Source organism: Vulpes lagopus, chromosome 10 (genome assembly GCF_018345385.1).
Source record: "Vulpes lagopus strain Blue_001 chromosome 10, ASM1834538v1, whole genome shotgun sequence".
NCBI classification, from domain to species: Eukaryota; Metazoa; Chordata; class Mammalia; order Carnivora; family Canidae; genus Vulpes; species Vulpes lagopus.
In genome coordinates this window covers 93,423,549-93,443,009 of record NC_054833.1, presented here as the reverse complement: position 1 = coordinate 93,443,009, position 19,461 = coordinate 93,423,549, and the positions used below count along the sequence as shown (strand labels likewise).

Below are 19,461 nucleotides of genomic sequence, written 5' to 3'. Positions count from 1 at the left end.
TTGCTCCTTGTGTTCTGTGACGGGCCGGGCGTGTGAGGCGAGAACGAGGAAGATGGAGCATGCCGACCCGTCACCCCTCCTTCTTTGTCCGCACACGAAGTAATGCCGTCTTCAAAAATTAAGGGGAAGGTGTTGTTTGAAGAAAGGGCAAAGAGAATGACTCCTATAGGAAAGAATAAAGTGCAGCAGTGCCACAAAGTCTCCCCATCATCTCCTGTGATTGTGTTAAAAAGTGTGACCCAATGTTCCAACTATAAAAATTACAAACAGTGCTCTGCAAAACTCGGGGAGTCTAAGTTTTGTTTTGCTTTTGTTGCTTCAAATACAAAAGAAAACAATTATTTTGAGGACACAGAACCATTTAGATAATCAGGGAAATGAGTTAAGAATCGGGACTGATTTTTGCCTCTTAAAGATCATCTTAATACAGTTCATTTTCCCAGTTTTGATTCCGCAGGTTTACGAGCTTTCTGGTTGAGAAGCATTACACCATGCTTTCCTCCAAGTTCCCATTACCAGTGGCGTCTGTTTTTACCCTTAACGATGAAGGTTTCTTAGGCAACAGTGGCATTATTCCCACTGTGTCGTTGCGGCAGCTACATGAGCCCAACCGGTGTGGGGCAGCACTGTTCGCGGCCACAGCCTCCCGAGGGCAAAACGCTGAGTGCACGCTGATCCCAGCACTGGACGACACAAACCCCAACAGGAGGAAAACTCGCACTCACTCACTCAAGTATAAGATCTGGGCTTTTTTCTTTTATAGGCAGTTCATAAGCCTTAAAAAGTATTCTCTGAAGATTATAAAAGGTTAGTTAAAACTCTTTAATAGGAATGATCTCGGACAAGCAGAAACAGCTTTGATTTGGAGGATTAGAGCAACATACAACTGGGCAGGACTCCACAGGGCCGGTCAGATGGGAAAGTCTGCACCTCTTCTAGAGACTCTGCATTAAAAGATGGCTGATGGACATTCTGCCCTTTGTCAGGGCATATGCCACCTCCAAAAACTGTCGGCTTTCCACACAGGCTAGGAGGGATCTTATTTACATTTAAAAATAGCTTTCTTCTTCAGTGTAGTGGAAATGCCCAAAGACCAGTCACTAAAACCCCTCCCTAGCACAGATGTAGAACGGCTTTATTGATCTCTGGGTTTGTCCAGTCATTCCGAATGTCATCCAGGTGGTTGTCGAAATCCACAAGTGTTTCGTAGGACCGGCTGTCCAGGAGTGATGCTGAGATCCTCTGGGCCTCTGGCCAGTCTTCACAGTAATCACTATGACGTGAAATAGGAGAGATCAGCCTCTCAGCGAAAAACAGGTGGTTTTCCAACAGAGGACACAGAAAACCGGCCACATACCCACTGGTATAAAGGAAGACAATCAGGAATGCTAGCAAGACAAGTTTCAAACACCCAAAGATGTGCACAAAGAATATGAAGCATGGTTAAGAAATAAAAGAGACGCCCTCCAAACAAAAATCTAAAGAAGCTGGAGGGGGTGGTGGTGGAAGCTTTCTAAGTGATTATGAACCAAAACAAATGCCTGAGAGCGGTACAGGCATTTGTTTTGGTTCATACCAAAACAGGTTCTTCCAGGGGTTGGAAGAACCAGAAGTAACACTCGAGCTCTCTCAGGAGCCGGGGAACATGCATGATTTCTGCATGAGGTTTCTACGCTGCCCTGGAGAACAGCCCATAGCATTCCGTACACAGGTACACAGGTCACCCCGAGAATGCAGCACTCACTAGTGTGGGTCCCTGCACCGCCATCTGTTTTCATGGTGTTCGTACACATGGATTGTAGGCACCACGCAGTCCATCGTAAACTTAGTGTTGTCTACCTGTGCACAAGACAAAGGATGCACTCGTGAACAGAGCTACATTTCTGCAAGTCCTCAGGTACCTCCTCATGGCACAGATGGAAACCCACCTCACAGCACATGGACACCATGAATCTGACACATGCAATCACACCTCAAATATGGTCTAAGGTTAACTGTGTGTAATGTACAATAAATGCCAAGTACTATGGTTTTTACATAAAAGCAGAGCTTCTGAATATTACTTCTTCCTTCCCTGTCAGAATTGTCTGAACTGAGCCTGTGTAACAAGGCTTTTGATCTTCGTGACAGTCCACCTGACTTCTTTCCCTTCGGGCTGTCAGCTAATTCAGTGGCTTTCACACTTGAGTGTGCCTCGGAATCATCTGGAAGCTTATTAAAGCCACCTGCTGGGCCCTGAGAATCTGCATTTCTGGCAAGTTCCCAAGTGGTGCTGATGCTGGCATAGAGACCCCCCCCTTGAGAACCGCTGAGCGAGACTGCCTCCCCCTGTGGAGGCAGGGAACTTGCTGTGGCTGCAGTGGCATTCATACTGCGCCTGCGGAGTCTGCAGCCAGGAGGAGACCACAGAGGGTGGCACCGGCCTGTTGCAATGTCTGCAGAGAAGACCACTCGTGCGATAAAGCTCCATGTTACTGCGAGAAGGCTAAGCAGCTGTCCTTTCTGTCCATGCAACAGAAAACATGACAGTGGGTACCCAAAAGGGACTCACCATGATGAGAGCAGTATCGCTGAAGCCCTCGGCGATTCTGGAGGCCACCTTTTCTGCGACCTGGTTCGGACTGCAAAAAAACATGACAGTGAGCTGAGTCTCAGCTTCCACCATCCCGCATGGTCCCCCTATGGCAGGGCTAACAAGCACCAATATGAACGATACACCAATCACCTGTGTGTGCTCCTCACGCCAGTCAGAGCGGCTTATGGCCATTGCAGGTACCAAGGATAGGGCATGCCATAGGGCGACAGGGAATAAGGTGCAAAGCAGGTCCGTGCGTTCCAGAAGAGACACCTTCTAACCAGAAAGGCTCCCTGGAACTCCATAGAGAGCAGCCCCCCCCCCACCCCAGCCCCAGCAGGCCACAGACCCCTGGTGTACTTCCCCATCCTCTGAGCTCCAGGTTGGATGCCTCCCAGGCTGTTTGCTCCACTGCACACTTGCAAAGGAACTCCATCCACCTCTTAGCTGCAGGCAATCGAGCCATTTGTTTTTTAATTTAGAAAATTCCTAGGCCATTCCAAATCTTCTCCATTCTTGTCAGCCATCAGTTGTGGGCTTTGGCCCATCCCAACTTTGATAAATGATAACCTGCTACCTTTAAGTCCATTAAAGCAAGCTAGAGAGGCTCCCGCATCATCCCTGTGCCACCCCCACCCACCACGCCCCAACTATTTTTTGATTCTGTATCAGGCAAAGGCCTCCTCTCATCCACAGGCCTCTCCATGCACACTTCCTCCTTAGGGGCTTCCTTTATGTCCTCTCCTCCCAGTGTCCCTGCTCTGCTGCCCAATTTGAGCCAGACTTTTCCTTCTTAGGAAAAAATATTATTTAACTGGTTCCCTCTAGCCCCTGTCCAATTCTCTCCTTTCAACCATGTTTCGTGAACTTTAATATATCTTAATCTTTAATAAGCTGAGTCTTGTCCTGCAGTGCCTACCCCCTTAGCTTCAAGGGTCTGTACCCTGGAGGTCCGTCAAGTACCCCCACTCGCCCCAGCCACCCCACTGGAGCCTCCTGTGTCCAGGCTGCTGGCTGCTCTAGTTTCTCTGGTTTCCTACTCTTCTCTGAGTCCTCACCAGCTGCCCCAAACTCCCTCCTTGCCTCGGCTTCTGTCTGCCCTGCCATCCGCTGTGTTTAGGCTATCATTCCACACTTGGATTTCAAAAATTGCTTCCAAACTGGTCTCAATTTCTAGGCTCTTCTTATTTCACATATCCTGAAAACTCTCCTTAGATCAATTTTCTTAAAGTGAAACTTCCATCCTGTCTCCTGTTGCTCACCATTGCTTGTGATCTAACAGCCCACCGTTCTCAGCCTGGGAGATTGAGGCCTTTCTCCCTGTGGACCTAGTTACTGTTCCTACTCAGAAGCAGTCCTTTGTGCATCTTTAATTTCAATGGAATGGTCTACAAACTGTCTCTCTCACACACTCCTCCCCCTCGTTCACACTGTTCCCTGTTTGTGATGCCCTGCCATGCTGGTTTCTGCTTACTGAATTGCTTCCCATCTTTAATGCCCAGAAAACACCATCCTCTATGGGAGGTCTTGTCAAACTGCCTCAGAGGGGGTCCATTTGTGCCGTCTCTAAACCCTACTTCTAAAGTGCTTTAACACCTAATCCTTGTGCAGGTGTTATCTTGCACATGCAGTTATCTTTTTGTGCATCTTGTTTTTCCAGCACAATGAGAGCCTCAGTTTTTTGAAGCAAGAACTGAGCCATGTATATTTTAATGGCTGTAAAAAACACATTGATAATTGTGGGTTTACTTAAGGAACATCCTATATAATTATGTTGTGATTGAGCTGGAAAAAAAAGATTAACAATGTTTTATGAAAATGAATTATTTTATCTAATTATTCTATTTTCACATTTAAAATGGAGAATTTGTAGTGATGTGCTGATTGTAAGTCTACAGGATTAGGAAAAATGAACAGCAAAGCAGGTTCAAAGAGAAAGGGCCCCAGGGGTTCCTGTCCTTCAGGCCACCATGGAAAGCTCCACATGGCAGGGCTATACTGTGTTTACCCGGAACTGGCAGGTGCACAGTTCCCATGGCTTCAATGGCAAATGGCAAGGAGTGGGGCTGGAGCCATGGAGGCTTTCCTGTTCATCCATGAAATGTGCATGACACACACGCTGACATCCCTAACTCACTTACACCTTAGGTGCAAAGGGAAAAAAAGTCAGCATTTGTGTAAAGCATCTACTATAAAGAAACTTACAAAACTATTATTCTGGGATGCCTGAGTGGCTCAGTGTCTGCCTTTGGCTCAGGTCATGATCTCAGGGTCCTAGGATAGAGCCCTGCATTAGGCTCCTTGCTCAGTGAGGAGTCTGCTCTCTCCTCCCCAGCTCACCCCCTTGTGGGCCCAACGCCCTTGCTCATGTTCTTTCAAATAAATAAAATCTTTAAAAAACAAAAACTATCATCCTAACATTTATGATGATCATCTTTAGACAGAGACTTTTATCAGGAAGGGGGTTAAGAAACATTCATTAAAAAAAAGAACTAGGGGATCCCTGGGTGGCTCAGCGGTTTAGCGCCTGCCTTTGACCCAGGGTGTGGTCCTGGAGTCCCAGGATCGAGTCCCACGTCGGGCTCCTGGCATGGAGCCTGCTTCTCTCTCTGCCTGCCTCTCTCTCTCTATCATGAATAAATAAATAAAATCTTAAAAAATAAAAAAATAAAAACAAGAACTAGGGCAGCCCCGATGGCACAGCGGTTTAGCACTGTCTGCGGCATGGGGTGTGATCCCGGAAACTCGTGATCGAGTCCCGCATCGGGCTTCCTGTATGGAGCCTGCTTCTCCCTCTGCCTGTGTCTCTGCCCCTCTCTCTCTGTCTCTCTGAATAAGTAAAATCTTAGAAACAAAAACAAAACAAAAATAAGAACTACCATGCAGATTCTCAAGAACTCAAATTTAAAATGTATTCTTCTAAAAAAAATTTTTAAAAATTTATTCATGAGACACACACACACACACACACACACAGAGGGCTGCACTAAAATGTATTCTTGATAAAGTTAAAATTGTAGTTAATGATTTAAAAAAGGATTTGAAAGAATTGCCAATTTTGTCTACATTTTTTGGTATTATTTACTTTGTCTCAAATGCTGACTTGCCCCAGCCCTAACTGCATTTCTAATGTACAACTGTCACATGATGATAGTAAGGTCACTATTTTGCTTATTAGGCTGTATCAACTCTGTTCCCATGAAGCCTCAGTGGTCAAATAAAACTGCAGATACCACTTTACACCCCCCCCCCCCCAACTAGCACAAAGCTAGGCATTCACTTGAACTGAGATCTCTATTCTTGATATAAAAGCTAGTAACTGGGGATCCCTGGGTGGCGCAGCAGTTTAGCGCCTGCCTTTGGCCCAGGGCGCGATCCTGGAGACCCGGGATCGAATCCCACGTCGGGCTCCTGGTGCATGGAGCCTGCTTCTCCCTCTGCCTATGTCTCTGCCTCTCTCTCTCTCTGTGTGTGACTATAATAAATAAATAAATAAAAATTAAAAAAAAATAAAATAAAAATAAAAGCTAGTAACTGGCAGTCTGGGTAGCTCAGTGGTTTAGCGCCCCCAGGGCGTGATCCTGGAGACCTGGATCGAGTCCCACATCGGGCTCCCTGCATGGAGCCTGCTTCTCCCTCTGCCTGTGTCTGTGCCCCTCTCTCTGTGTCTCTCATGAGTAAATAAATAAAATCTTTAAAAAAAAAAAAAAAAGCTGTTAACTGAGCATCTAACCTCAGACCAGGACACTGTGTTGGTGCTGACATTTACCCGCTTGAAATGCAAAGCAGAAAGCAAAACACCAGCAATTAGGAAGTGCTCTAACAAAATCTGACATAATGACCTGAAGTTTAGTAAATAAGTGAAAGTGTTACAAGCACCTTACATTTCTTTTTACAACATAAAACACTGATTTTTTTAAAACTATGTTTCCTATGCTGTACTTTTATCTCTGTGGCTTATTTTATTTATTTATTTTTTTACTTATTTATTTTATAACTGGAAGTTTATACCTCTTAATTCCCTTCTATTTTCCCCCTACCCCTGGTGACCACCAGTTTGCTCTTTATAGTTATGAGCCTTTTAAATTTAATTAATTAATTTACAGCTATTTTAAAGATTTTTTGCCTTTTTTTTTTAAAGATTTAATTTATTTTATTCATAGACATAGAGAGAGAGAGAGAGGCAGAGACACAAGCAAGCTCCATACAGGGAGCCCAACGTGGGACTCGATCTTGGGTCTCCAGGATCACACCCCAGGCTGCAGGCGGCGCCAAACTGCTGCGCCACGGGGGCTGCCCAGATTTTTTTTACTTTTAAGTAATCTCTATACCACCTGGGGCCTGAACTCACAACCAAGAGATCAAGATTCGCACGGTCCACAGAGTGAGCCAGCCAGGTGCCCCAAAAATTGGGTTTGTTTTTTAGATTCCACATGTAAGTGAAATCATATAGTATTTATCTTTCTCTGACTTATTTCACTTAGTATCTGTAGGTCCATCCACATTGTCGTAATGGCAAGATCTCATTTTATTTCATGGCTGAGTACTAATCTATGGATATATTCACATCTTCTGTGTCCATTCACCAATGGACGGACACGGGCAGTTTCCACGTCTTGGCTGTTATAAATAGTGGTATGGCAAATGTAGGGGTGCACACCTTTCCTGATTAATGTTTTTATTTTCTTTGGTTAAATATCCATTAGTGGAATTAGTGAATCACATGGTATTTGGGGAACCTCCATACAGTTTTCCACAGAAGTTGCACCAATATTCCTACCAACAGTGCAGAGGATTCCCTTTTTTCCACATCCCCACCAACACTTGGTATTTCTTGTGTTTCTGATTCTAGCCTTTCTGACTGGTGTGAGGTGACATCTTACTGTGGTTTTGATAGGCATTTCCCTGATGATCAATGATGCTGAGCATCCATCCTCTCGGGTCTGTTGTGCTATCTGTAGGTCTTTGGAAAAATGTCTATTCAGGTCATCTGTCCATTTTTTATTGTTTGCTTTTTTGGGGTTTTGAGTTGTGTAAGTTCTTCATATATATATATATATACATATATACATATACATATATATATACATATATATATACATATATATATATACATATATATATATATATATTTTTTTTTTAAGATTTTATTTATTTATTCATGAGAGACACAGAAAGAGAGGCAGAGACACAGGCAGAGGGAGGAGAAGCAGGCTCCATGCAAAGCGCCCGATGCGGGACTCGATCCCAGGAATCCAGGATCACGTCCTGAGCCAAAGGCAGACGCTCAACCACTGAGCCACCCAGGCGTCCCTCTTCATATATTTTGGATATTGACCCCATATGGGATATATCATTTGCAAACATCTTCTCCCATTCAGTACCTTGCCTTTTTGTTTTGATGATGGTTTCCTTTGCCATGCAAAAGCTTTTTATTTTGGTGTAGTCCCAAGAGTTCGTCTGAATGATCCTTTTTTCAAAAAAGTCATCATGGGACTAGTAATAGTGAAAGCTTCTACTTTGAACCAAGCACAAAGCTAAACATGGTGTATGTTGCTTCACTATGTCCTCCAGACCAATTTCTGAGGCATAAGCTTTTACTGCCATTTTACAGATAGGACCACCAAGGCCCTTGGAGGTAAATCAGTAAGTCAGCTAAGATTTGAATCCAAGGCTATCCAGCTTTAAGACTGTGAGACACTGTTAATCAGCTGCTATTTCTTCCTTCCTTCCTTCCTTCCTCCCTCCCTCCCTCCCTCCCTCTCTCTCTCTCTCTCTTTCTTTCTTTCTTTTTAAGATTTTATTTATTTATCCATGAGAGACACAGAGAGAGGGAGAAGCAGGCTCCATGCAGGGAGCCCGATGCGGAACCTGATCCCAGGATTCCAGGATCACAACCTGGGCCAAAGGCAGACGCTCAACTGCTGAGCCACCCAGGCATCCCTCAGCTGCTATTTCTAAAGGAAAAGCAACGTTTTAGCTAAGTCTGGCTGAAGAGGGAAGTGAAGACTTTCCAGGAGAGGAAAATAGTATTCAAGAAGAGAAATTAGCATAATCACAGCTCCTGGGCTTCCAAGCTGTTTGGCCTTTGTACAGTGACCATCTCTAGCTGGACTTTCTTCACTTGAGTGTCCTTGTGAGAGTTAGACAGGAGGGCGCCAGTAAATCCTAACATAGCAATGGCACAGACACCAAGTCCAGCAGAGACTCTTCAGAAGGGACTCAAGGGTGACTGGGCACTCTTGTTCCCCAGCTCATGTTTAATACCGCTACAGACCTGACAAGGGTCTGTTAGTAGGCAGTTAAACATATACATCAATAGGGGAATGTAAAATCTCCTTGAGTAGAGCAAGCGAAGGAACCGCGAAAGTCTAGAAGTTCTGAGCAGCACGAAAATGGGGGCTGAGTAGAATTCTGGACTGGGCCAGAATGGGTCCAAAAAGAGGCAGGAGGGGATCCCTGGGTGGCTCAGTGGATTAGCACCTGCCTTCAGCCCAGGGCATGATCCTGTGGTCCCAGGATCAAGTCCTGCATTGGGCTCCCTGCATGGGGCCTGCTTCTCCCTCTGCCTGTGTCTCTGTCTCTCTCTCTGTCTCTCATGAATAAATAAATGGAATCTTAAAAAAAAAAAAAAAAAGAGGCAGGAAGACAGAGCTATGAGCCAAATGAGGCACACAGCAGGTAAGAGCAGTGCACATACATTTGGGGCAACCATGTGAGGCGAGGAGTTGAGGTGTGGTGGGAGGAAAGGGAGGCATCTACACTCAACAAACTGGTGGCATTGCCTCCTGCTTGGTCTCCTTGTCTTTCTGCAAGAGCAGCTGCTCAGTTCAGGAAACACTCCTTCCAAGGACAGCTCCCCACTTATACTGAAAGTTGGAAGGCCTTAGAGTCCTACCTTTACAGTGTCACTTTCTAGCCATTTCCCTGTGCACACCCCAGGCTCCTGTTTCCACCTGCTGGCTACCTCACTCTGTCCCCTCTCTGGACGCTCATCCTTCCTGTTCTCCACATGTGCACCTGACAAGACTCCACCCACTCCCAGGCATTCAAATGACACCCCTCCCTAAGGGCTGCTTTGGCCATCCCAGTGGAGGAGTTCCCCATCGCACTTGCTATCACAGCTTGTGCACCACCATCAGGGCACGTGACCTCAGGCTGGCACTACAGTCCTACACCGGCACTATCTCCCATGTACAATCCAGCAACCTAAAGGCAAAGGCCAAGAATGTTTAGCTCCTGTTCAGCAGAGCCTGGCCCAGGATCTTTTGTGTAACACAGACCAAGACCAACAAGGGCCCTTTGAGTATGCTCTGGATGAGAGATGGAAGTGTGGGAGGTGGGTGGGATCAAATGGAGAAGGGGTCCTAGATAGAGTGAGGTTGTAAGAGTGGTGGGTCCTGGGACCACAGAGGCCCTGTGTGTTGTTGTCCAAGTGGGGGTTTTAACAGCATTGTGTTGGTTACCCTCCCTCTGACTCCTGACTGGTGCATCTGTGCCTTATTGACAGCAGTACTCAGGCACCAGCTTACTGTATATTTCCAAACATATTGAGTCCACCCTCTTGCCTATGCTGAGCACATAACTCCAGGCGGCGTTTTGGTCTGTGATCCTCCACTGCAGCCCCTAACTGCCTGGACACTGGAGTCAGTTGGCTCTATTTGACAACGTGAGGAGAGCATGAGAGCGCCGTGTAGGAGACCGCCCATCTTGGCTTCCAGGTGGAGGAAATCACAGGGAGGTCAGGGTAGTGACTCTTCTGGGGCTTTCCCTATCAGGTCATAGGTAGCAGGTTGGCTGCTGGCTATGTCCCTAAACTTCTTTACCACACTCTGCCTCCCTGTCCCTTCTGGGCCCCAGGATGGTACTGCCTTCTGTCATAGCACTACCCTGTGAGCCTATACCTTAGGAAACCACCCACTGTTGAGTGCTCTTGCAATCACCCTAACTCCAGCGTGGCATTGGTTTTTCTGTTGAGACACAGACTAAGGCAGAAAGAAAGCAGATTTGCTCATTAGTGAGAATTAGAGGGCGACATGTGAAGGAGCTATCAGCACTACATTTTCATCACAGTATCAGACCCTAAAAGCACCAAATTTAAAAGTCATTTTATTTGTCCCCAAAGAGAACAATATTCTTTCTGCATGCTCTGCCTTACATCATTCTTAGTTGGGACAGAAATTGGAGGCCCCTGACTGTTGCTTTCATTGTATGAACTTTCTTGAAGCAAAATAAAGAAGATACAAAACATAATCTCAGATTAATATAAGTGCTGGAATTTCTGTTGTTTGGAATTATTCACACTACAGTTCCCCTCACACACCAGAAACAAGCACAGAAGGCAGGGATGGGTTTTGTTCTCACTGAGCCTACAGAAGGTCAAAAAGGGTATCAGAGATGTCCCATGATCATTCTTTCAGACCAGAGGGTTTTTGCACCGACATACCTGGCATCCTTGACTCGTTCATTAGCTTGATAATAACCAGCAATCACATAGCTATTATCTTTGCACCATGAATCAATCTGAAAGAGAAACAAAAATTGGGAAGAAAAGATGAACGATTTTCCCTTAAACGTCACCTCTTAATACTCAGAGGAGACTCTGCCCTCCCACCCCACCCCAAATGCTGGGACAAGACACGTATAATCCCTGAATCTTTCTCCCCATGAGAAGAGTCACACCAGCTTGCTGTCCACGGTCTGTGGGAGGGCACAGAAAACAGAGAGAGTGGCCTCACCCTCATTGTGGGGCCCCAGTGCCCACAGTGTACAGGTGCAGCACCGTGGGGAAGTGGGGCCATCTTTACACACCTGCTCTTAAGATATAAAGAATGGAGGATCCTGGGGCTTGAGTAAGTCCTTCAGATCACTGAAGTCAAACCTTCATAGATAAGCAAACTAAAACTCAGAGGTGCCCTCAGTTTGCACAGCCAGGGAGCAGAGCCAGAATGGGAACTTCGGTCTCTTGAAACCAAGCCTTTTACTATTAAATTTAAATTTCTGTATTCCTAGCAACTAACCATGAGAAATACTTCATGCTGGCATGTGGGGTAAACAGGTACATGTGCAAGTGTGCGTGGGCAGATGCAAGCAGGGGTGTTTACACACATGTGCACATATACTCTCCTACTCAATTCCCTGTAGCATTTATTTATTTATTTATTTTTAAGATTTTATTTGTGTATTCATGAGAGGCAGAGACACAGGCAGAGGGAGAAGCAGGCTCCATGCAGGGAGGCGGATGTGGGACTTGATCCCGGGGTCTCCAGGATCATGCCCTGGGCCGAAGGTGGCGCTAAACCAGCTGAGCCACCCAGGCTGCCCCTGTAGCATGCTTTTAAATGGGAGCATGGCTGCAGACTTTCAAAGTTTTTGTCTGTTTTATAACGCCACTCATCCCTCATCAGATTTAGCTTCCTGCAGGTCTAATGCTATTATTAAAAACAATAAAAGGTCATCCTAACGTTTTGCCATTAGGGAATTTTAATAACATACTGCAATAAATTCTATTTTCAGTCTGAAGAGGAAATAAAATCAATCCTTGTTTTTCATAGTAAATTAACTAGTTAAAAATATTCTTTTTTCCTTTTCTTTAATCAAACGAACAGTTGTGTTGTTCTTTCTCTTGAATTCTGGTTTGGGCTCAGGCAATATCCCCTACGACTACAAGCAGACTTCACAATAAGTCCAAGGTTCCCTGGCTTGCACAAGGCTTAGAATAATAATCCTGGCCTCTTAAGAGCTCACAAATTACCATATTGGGTCAAAACCAAGGCTCACTGAACCCATTAAGATGTTTTGGTCATCCATCCAAAAGATTAGGGCAATGTCTCCAAAATATTTATGAAATGGCTCTTTTCACTGTAACTTTGCTGCAAATTACTCCCAAATCACTTATATTTTACTTCTATCACCTGTTAAAGGATTGGGTTCCAGAAATACTGATGTTGCTTACAGTGGCAATTTCTTTTCTTTTCCTCTAAACCTGTTGGTTTTTATCGCTAAAGGGCAGAGCCTAGCTCTAAAATCTGGCATCTGCCCCATTCCCTGACCTCGAATTCAGAGGATTAGCCTCCCCTTCAGCGCAGCCCTCTCAGCTCTTGCTTCTACTCAAAGACCAGCCTCTTGAGTGTGTCCTTGCTGCCCACGTGGGTGTTCCTCTCCTTGCTCTCTGGTGAGGCTTGTCCTTCTATCCAGAGTCAGAACTAAAGATAAGTTTAAAATGGTCATCAGGGCTGATTCCTTCGGGAAGCTTCTGGGGAGAATCCGCTCCTTGTCTCGTCCAGCCTCTAGAGGTCACCCACATTCCTTGACTGGTGGCCGCATCATTCTGACCTCTGCTTCTGTTGTCATATCTCCTTTCTCTGGCCCTCTCTTGTCTCCTTCTTATAAGAACCCTTAGGATTACATGGGGACTCGTCAGATAATCCATGTTCATCTCGCCTCAAGATCCTTATCTTAATCTCATCTGCAAAGTCCCTTTGCCAAGTAAGGTCATGTATTAATGGGTCTGAACATTAGGATGTGGATGTGTTGGGGGATCATTTTTGGCTGACTGCATTTAATATAAGGATTATTAGTTATATTAAAAATAATATAATAATCTAACTACTCCAGAAGCAGTCTTTAGTGAGCACTCTAAGCTGCACCCAGATCCCTTCTTGGGCTGGAGGCAACAGTTCAGGACTTGTCTCCCAGCAATACACATGGTATCACCTTGTGTCTGTGTCCAGGGAACACAAAAAGTACCTGATGTGAAACTGATTCTTGTAACAAATGTAAGGGCCTAACCAATTCCAGCAGAAAAATAGGGTCATGAATTTGGACTTCTAGAACTTTCAACAGAACTCTCTGAAGAGGCTGCCCTAGAAGTGAACCAGGTCATAAAAGCACTGGCTTGGTTTTAAAACTTGAATGATTCAAACAAGGACAACCAAGTTAACTGTAAAGATACCTTTTTTTAAAAAAGATTTATTTGAGAGAGAGACAGATAGTACGTGGGTGTGTGGGAGCAGTGGGAGGAGCAGAGGGAGAGAATCTCCCAGCAGATTCCCACTGAACACAGAACTACGTGGGGCTTGATCCCACAACCCATGAGCTTATGACCTGAGCCAAAACCAAGAGTCAAGGCACTGAACTGACTGAGCCATCCAGGTGCCCCTGTAAGGATGCTAACGATGGGCATACACTGCCTGTCTGCAGCTGTCCAGCTAGACACATAACTGAAAAATGGAAAACACAACAGGGTGGACGTAGAACTAAGGGCTCCCACCAGGCACCAAAGCTCATAGAGGTCAGGTGAATCAGTTTTAATAAGATGGAAGAGTTTTCTTTGACGGTTTCAACAAAGGAACCAGACCTCATGGGTGAGAGTGATCTGGAGTGTGGTACAAGTTGGTGAGCAGAAACGAGCAGCATGAGCAGGGGAAGCAAGGATAGGGTAGGGAGATCTTGAGGAGGTTCAGAATCCTGCAGAAAGCCCAAGGGGCTGGTTAAATGAAAAAAATTAGTGGATTTAAGAGGCAGCTTGCTCAGTCAAGGCAACTCGTGCCCAAGTGGGACAGGTCAAGGCAAAAGAACTGAGCAGCTGTCTGACCTCTGTTCTCTGTGAATCTATTTTCCATTTTCCCTGCTCTCCTGCAACACAACCTGTAAACAATCCAAATTAAGACAACAGCTCAGGACACACTCTGAAACCTGATGTCAACTTAGTATAAGTGACTCTGCATACAGGGTCCAAATTCCACATTTACTTTGTAGTTTCTTCTGTCTTTCAGAGGGAAAGGAGGACAGACACTTAACTGTGCATAATCGTTTCTGGCTCATTCTACCTAGATACATAGGAGAACTATGAAAGGCACAAGGCCCTACTCATTCATTTCCAGTTCAGCTCTGCACAAAGAAACCAGCTTCTCGGATGGCTCAGTGGCTGAGCGTCTGCCTTTGGTTCAGGGCGTGATCCCACAGTCCCAGGATCAGGTCCCACATCGGGCTCCCTGCATGGAGCCTGCTTCTCCATCTGCGTACATCTCTGCCTCTCTCTGTCTCTCATGAATAAATAAATAAAATCTTAAAAAAAAAAAGAGAAAGAAAGAAAGAAAGAAAGAAAAAAAGAAAGAAAGAAAGAAACTAGCTTCTCAGCAAACTTGCTAGCATTTGCATGTGTGATACTGTAATTTTCAAAGCACTATTACCTACCTCCTGTGACTTTAACATTGCCATGAAGCAGGTAAAGCAGGGAACTCATAGGAGCCACTCTGAAGAGGGTGTCACTCCCACACCTGCCACTTACAAGTTGAGGATGTCTGTGAGCCTTGCTGCCTACAGCAATAAGCAGGTCTGGGGAGTCTAAGGAGAGGACGTGCTGAATTAACTGAGAAGAAAAGCTCCTTCTCAAGTGGGATGCTGGTTTTTCTATGGAACAGAAAGGAACTGGAGCCATGAAAGAAGAGGTCCTAGGTAAGTGGGATGGGGAGGATGAAATTTAGAGGGAAGAACTGAAAAGAGGACCCAGAACAGCCATTTCCCTCTCCCAGGCTAGCATGTGAATGTTCTGGAGATAATGCGGGCAGAATAAGTAGGGGGTTTAGGAAAGAGCCAGAGGACAGTAGCCCATGCAAATGAGCACAGACAAGGCACATGTGAGGCAGCAGAAAGAATTTTGGACTGAAATCAAAGTGACAAAAAAAAAAAAAAAAAAAAAAAAAAGAAATCAAAGTGACTAGACCAACTGGTAAATAAGAAAGTCATCTGGGCAGAATGTAATCAAAAGCTGCTCCAAAGAACCAGGAAATCAATGAGGAGAAAAAGACAAAAAGGGATTAGAGAAACAGCAGGTCTATGCTAATTTTTCTGCTAAAATTTTATGGGTTTTGCTATTAGAAATAATTCTGTCACTACTTACGTCAAAGGGTTATAAAGATAAATAACAGGCATAAGTACTTAAAAAAAAATGAAAAGCACCCAGAAATGAAAGGATTTTTTTTAAAATGGAAAATTATAATGAAAAGCTTTTCAAAGGAATCTAACGCTGCCCTGTGATGGACTGCATATCAAGTCAGTCTTTCCCACTTACTAAAAATAATCACAACATGAAACTCCCTGAATAGAAAAGAGCCATGAAAATAAAAGCCTCATTTATAATTTCATGGATTTAGAAGCTTTAGTAAAATCACATCTACCATAGCTGATATATTGATAAACTACAGCTCCATATGCTGAGATTTTTCATTGCCTTCAGGTTATAAATTTGCTAAGTCAAAATCTGAATGGCACAAAAATAAATAGCTTAATTGAAATAAAAATTTTTCAGATGGAGGCACCTGAGTGGCTCAGTCAGTTAAGTGTCCAACTCTTGATCTCAGCTAAGGTCTTGACCTCAGGGTCATGAGTTCAAGCCACATGCTGGGCTTCATGCTGGGTGTGGAGCCTACCTAAAAAAAAAAAAAGAAGTTGTGGCATAGAATCCAGTTTAGACTAGACTTTGCAGACTGGGAGCCTCAAACACTAACAGGTGTGTCTGAAGGAAGTGCTGCAAGCTGAGAGTGAGGGCAGAGTGTAGTGACACAGGGGAGCAAGACCAAAACAGAGCCTCATGCAGTGCCCCTCCCCCTCCTGGGAGGCTGAAGGCAATAGGCCATTTTACGAGTCAAGGTCTCTTCTGGGTATTTTTCCTCTCCAAGTGGTTTGGGAGGCTGCTCTGCTCCTCTGGGAAAATTCATGTAAAGGTGACTCCAACACAGTTGTTTATAGTTCCTATGTTTAATTTCCTCAAGAGATGTATTTATATCTTATAATAGTAATATAATGTTTTAACTGTAAAGCTTACTTAAAAATGAGAAGCACTAGTAATACTTTGACAATTCCAAGTGAGGTTCAAGTTTGTCTTTAAGGTGCTTAGATATTTCTGATAGGATTTTTTTAAAATAAGATTTTATTTATTTATGAGAAACAGAGAAAGAGAGGCAGAGACACAGGCAGAGGGACAAGCAGGCTCCACACAGGGAGCCCGACACGGACCGATCCTGGGTCTCCAGGATCACGCCATGGGCCGAAGGCGGCGCCAAACCGCTAAGCCACCAGGGCTGCCCTCTGATAGGATTTTACATGGATTTAAAGCAACACACCTCTCCCCTCTGGCAACTCCTCAGCTAGCCTGCCCAACTCTTCTTTTTTTTTAAGATTTTATTTATTTATTCATGAGAGACACAGAGAGAGAGAGAGAGGCAGAGACACAGGCAGAGGGAGAAGCAGGCTCCATGCAGGGAGCCCAATGTGGGACTTGATTCTGGGTCTCTAGGATCACGCCCTGGGCCGAAGGCAGGCGCTAAACCGCTAAACCGCTGAGCCACCCAGGGATCCCCTGCCCAACTCTTCTACCATCCACCCTGTGGAAGCAACAGTTGCTCAGGCTTCTATCATAGCTCCCTCCTCGTCGCACATGCTGCTCCTGCCAATATGTCCTGCTTTCATGGCTTCAACAGTCACTGAGAAGCTACCGGTTCTCAATCTACGTCTCCAGCCCATCCATCTTCTAAATTCCAGATCCATTTCTCAATACCAGAAACTAGGTCATCTTCATTTGGCACCACTATGTCCAATGCATAAGTCAGACACTGAGGTGTCCTCCTTGTTTCCTTCTCCCTATGTCCACATGCAATTCATCACTGAGTCCTGTGGATTAGATTCTTCCTCCTGGTTCTCTGTGATCTGTCTCCTCTGCAGCCACACTGTGCTCAGTGTAGATCACCTCTCCGGCTTCTGGTCTTGTATGCACTCTGCCTCCTTGCTGCAGGCTGCAGTGATCACTCTGGGACACATCCAACTGCGCAACTCTCCCCCAGGGGCTTCTCTCTGTCCTCACGATGGTACCCCAACTCCACTGTGTGATCTGCCAAGTTGCTGTACAATGAAACCTGTCTATTGCTTACCTCTCTCTGCCCCCAGTCCCTTTACATACCACACTCTAGCCCCACCCCCATTTTCTCCTGGCCTTTGCACACACACTGGTTCCTCTGACTTGAACGCTCTCCCCTCAACTCCCCCCACGCCTGCCCCCCAGTTACTATGGCTAGCCCACTGTGTCACTCCTTGCATGTCCATTTCTCCAGGCAGCCTGCCTTCCTGGACTCTGCAAGCCTGGGTTAGCTTTGGACCTTTCACACTTACTGCCTGAGCCCACATGTGACACTTATTCTTTGGTACTGTATTTTGTGTTTCCTGCAGGTTCAAGTGCTAACTAAGCATGTGCTGTGATCCACAGCCACGTCCCTCCTCCAGCACAGGCCTGGCACACTGTTGGAAAACCGAATGCTCCCGGTAAATCTAGTTCCCTGCAAGTGACTGCACTTCACATAACCAATCAGCCTGCAATCCCCGAGAACAGAATAATTAAGGCATTGAGTGAAAAAATTTCCATTAAAACATACACACGCACCCCCCAGTGATGACTTGGTACTGACAGCACATTTCTTTAGGAGCTAAACTGACTGATTTTCTAAAGGTCCTACCTACATCCTCTCCAGAGGTGATCTGAAGAAATTCATACAGTGGCTGCGTGTAATAGGCACTCAAAGATGTGCCCGGTAACTTTAGGGTCGGACCGTTTGCCCAGGGACACTTCCTGCTTACCAAGGTTTATGTAGATGTCATACTCAGGTGAATTATGAAACGGGTTCATTTCGCCTGAAACATAGACAACCGATCTCTGTCTACACCTCAAACTTACTACTCTTTCTACGAACTAACTTTTCTTCAGGCCCATAGCTCATATTTAAGTGAAAAGTAAACAGCATCCTAACTCAGGCACTGGGATCGGTAGCTCGGAGGTTACAGCTGAAGTCCCCAAGGCTCTAACAACTGGGTGGAACTTAGAGGTGGTCTTTTTCCCTCCACTGGCCACTAAAACCCAGACAGCACTGCCTAGAACTCACTCAGTTGCCGGCCAGGTGATCTGTGCGCTGAAGCTCCCCCTCACCCCCCCCCCCCCTCGGGGAAAGCGGCCGTTCAAGCAGACACCCCAGCGCGGTGGCTAAAAGGTCTCGGCAATGTCACCGGGAGTCTCTAGCGCTTGAACCCCCGGGGGGTGCAGTCTAGGGGCGTCTGGCTCTTGACCTCGAGGTGCTGAGTTCGAGGCCCACTCGGGGCACCGAGCTGACGGATCTAAACCCACGCGCGGAGTGTCGCCAGGTCAGCGGCGGGGCCGCACGTTCCAGGGGACGGGCGCCTGCCACGCCGACCCCGGCGCTGCGGAGTGCGGAGGGCCCCGGCACCACCGTGTCTGCACCGCGGCGGACCAGCCAGGAGGCCGGCACCGCCACACCCCCGACGCAGGGGCGGGGGGCCTGTTTGCACGAAGGCCTCGGGTTCGAGGAACGCGACGTGGCCGGCCGCCTCCCGCGCCCCTAAGAGCGTCGGCCGCAGGGCTCCCTGTGTACCGCGGGGACCGCCCCCCCCCGCGCTTACCAGCGTGAGGGCCACCTCCAGCATGGGGGCGAGGGCCAGGGTGCCGTGGAAGAGGGGGATGCAGTCCACGAAGAGCGTGTGGTGGGCGCCCGGGCCGCCCAGGGGCAGGTGCTCCTTGCGCGGCTTCTGCTTCTCGGCCACCAGCAGCCCGTTGACGGCGCAGTGGGGGTACTTGGCGCCGTGCAGCACCATCTTGCAGTAAGCCTGGGTGGTCAGCTTCACCCCGGGCATGCTGAGCCCGGCAGGGCCCCGGGTCCCCGCCCGGCCGATGCTGCGCTCCCGCCGGGGGAAACCGACGCGCGCCCGCCTCACTCGCTCTCCGCTCGCGCTTCGGGCCGGGCGCCGCCGTAAAGCGGCCTCTCGGCGCCGCCGTAAAGCGGCCCGGCCCGGCCTTTCACGACGCTCGCGGCGCTGCCCCGCTT

At 46.7% G+C, this 19,461-nt stretch overlaps 1 protein-coding gene across 2 annotated transcripts; it reads right to left on the bottom strand.

Moving 5' to 3' along the window:
* Positions 1-803: 803 nt before the first annotated feature.
* Positions 804-19,408, bottom strand: EMC8 (ER membrane protein complex subunit 8). 2 transcript variants are annotated; one of them, XM_041771788.1, is made up of 5 exons: positions 19,040-19,408; positions 11,022-11,098; positions 2,552-2,621; positions 1,745-1,835; positions 804-1,273 (listed from the first exon to the last, which is right to left on the bottom strand). In XM_041771788.1, the coding sequence occupies exons 1-5, from the start codon at positions 19,268-19,270 to the stop codon at positions 1,101-1,103; spliced, it is 642 nt and encodes a 213-aa protein (XP_041627722.1). In that variant the 5' UTR covers positions 19,271-19,408; the 3' UTR covers positions 804-1,100. The 2 variants fall into 2 exon arrangements, with proteins under 2 accessions (XP_041627722.1, XP_041627724.1); XM_041771790.1 differs by having other exon boundaries at positions 1,745-1,839; positions 19,040-19,406.
* Between the last annotated feature and the right edge of the window lie 53 nt (positions 19,409-19,461).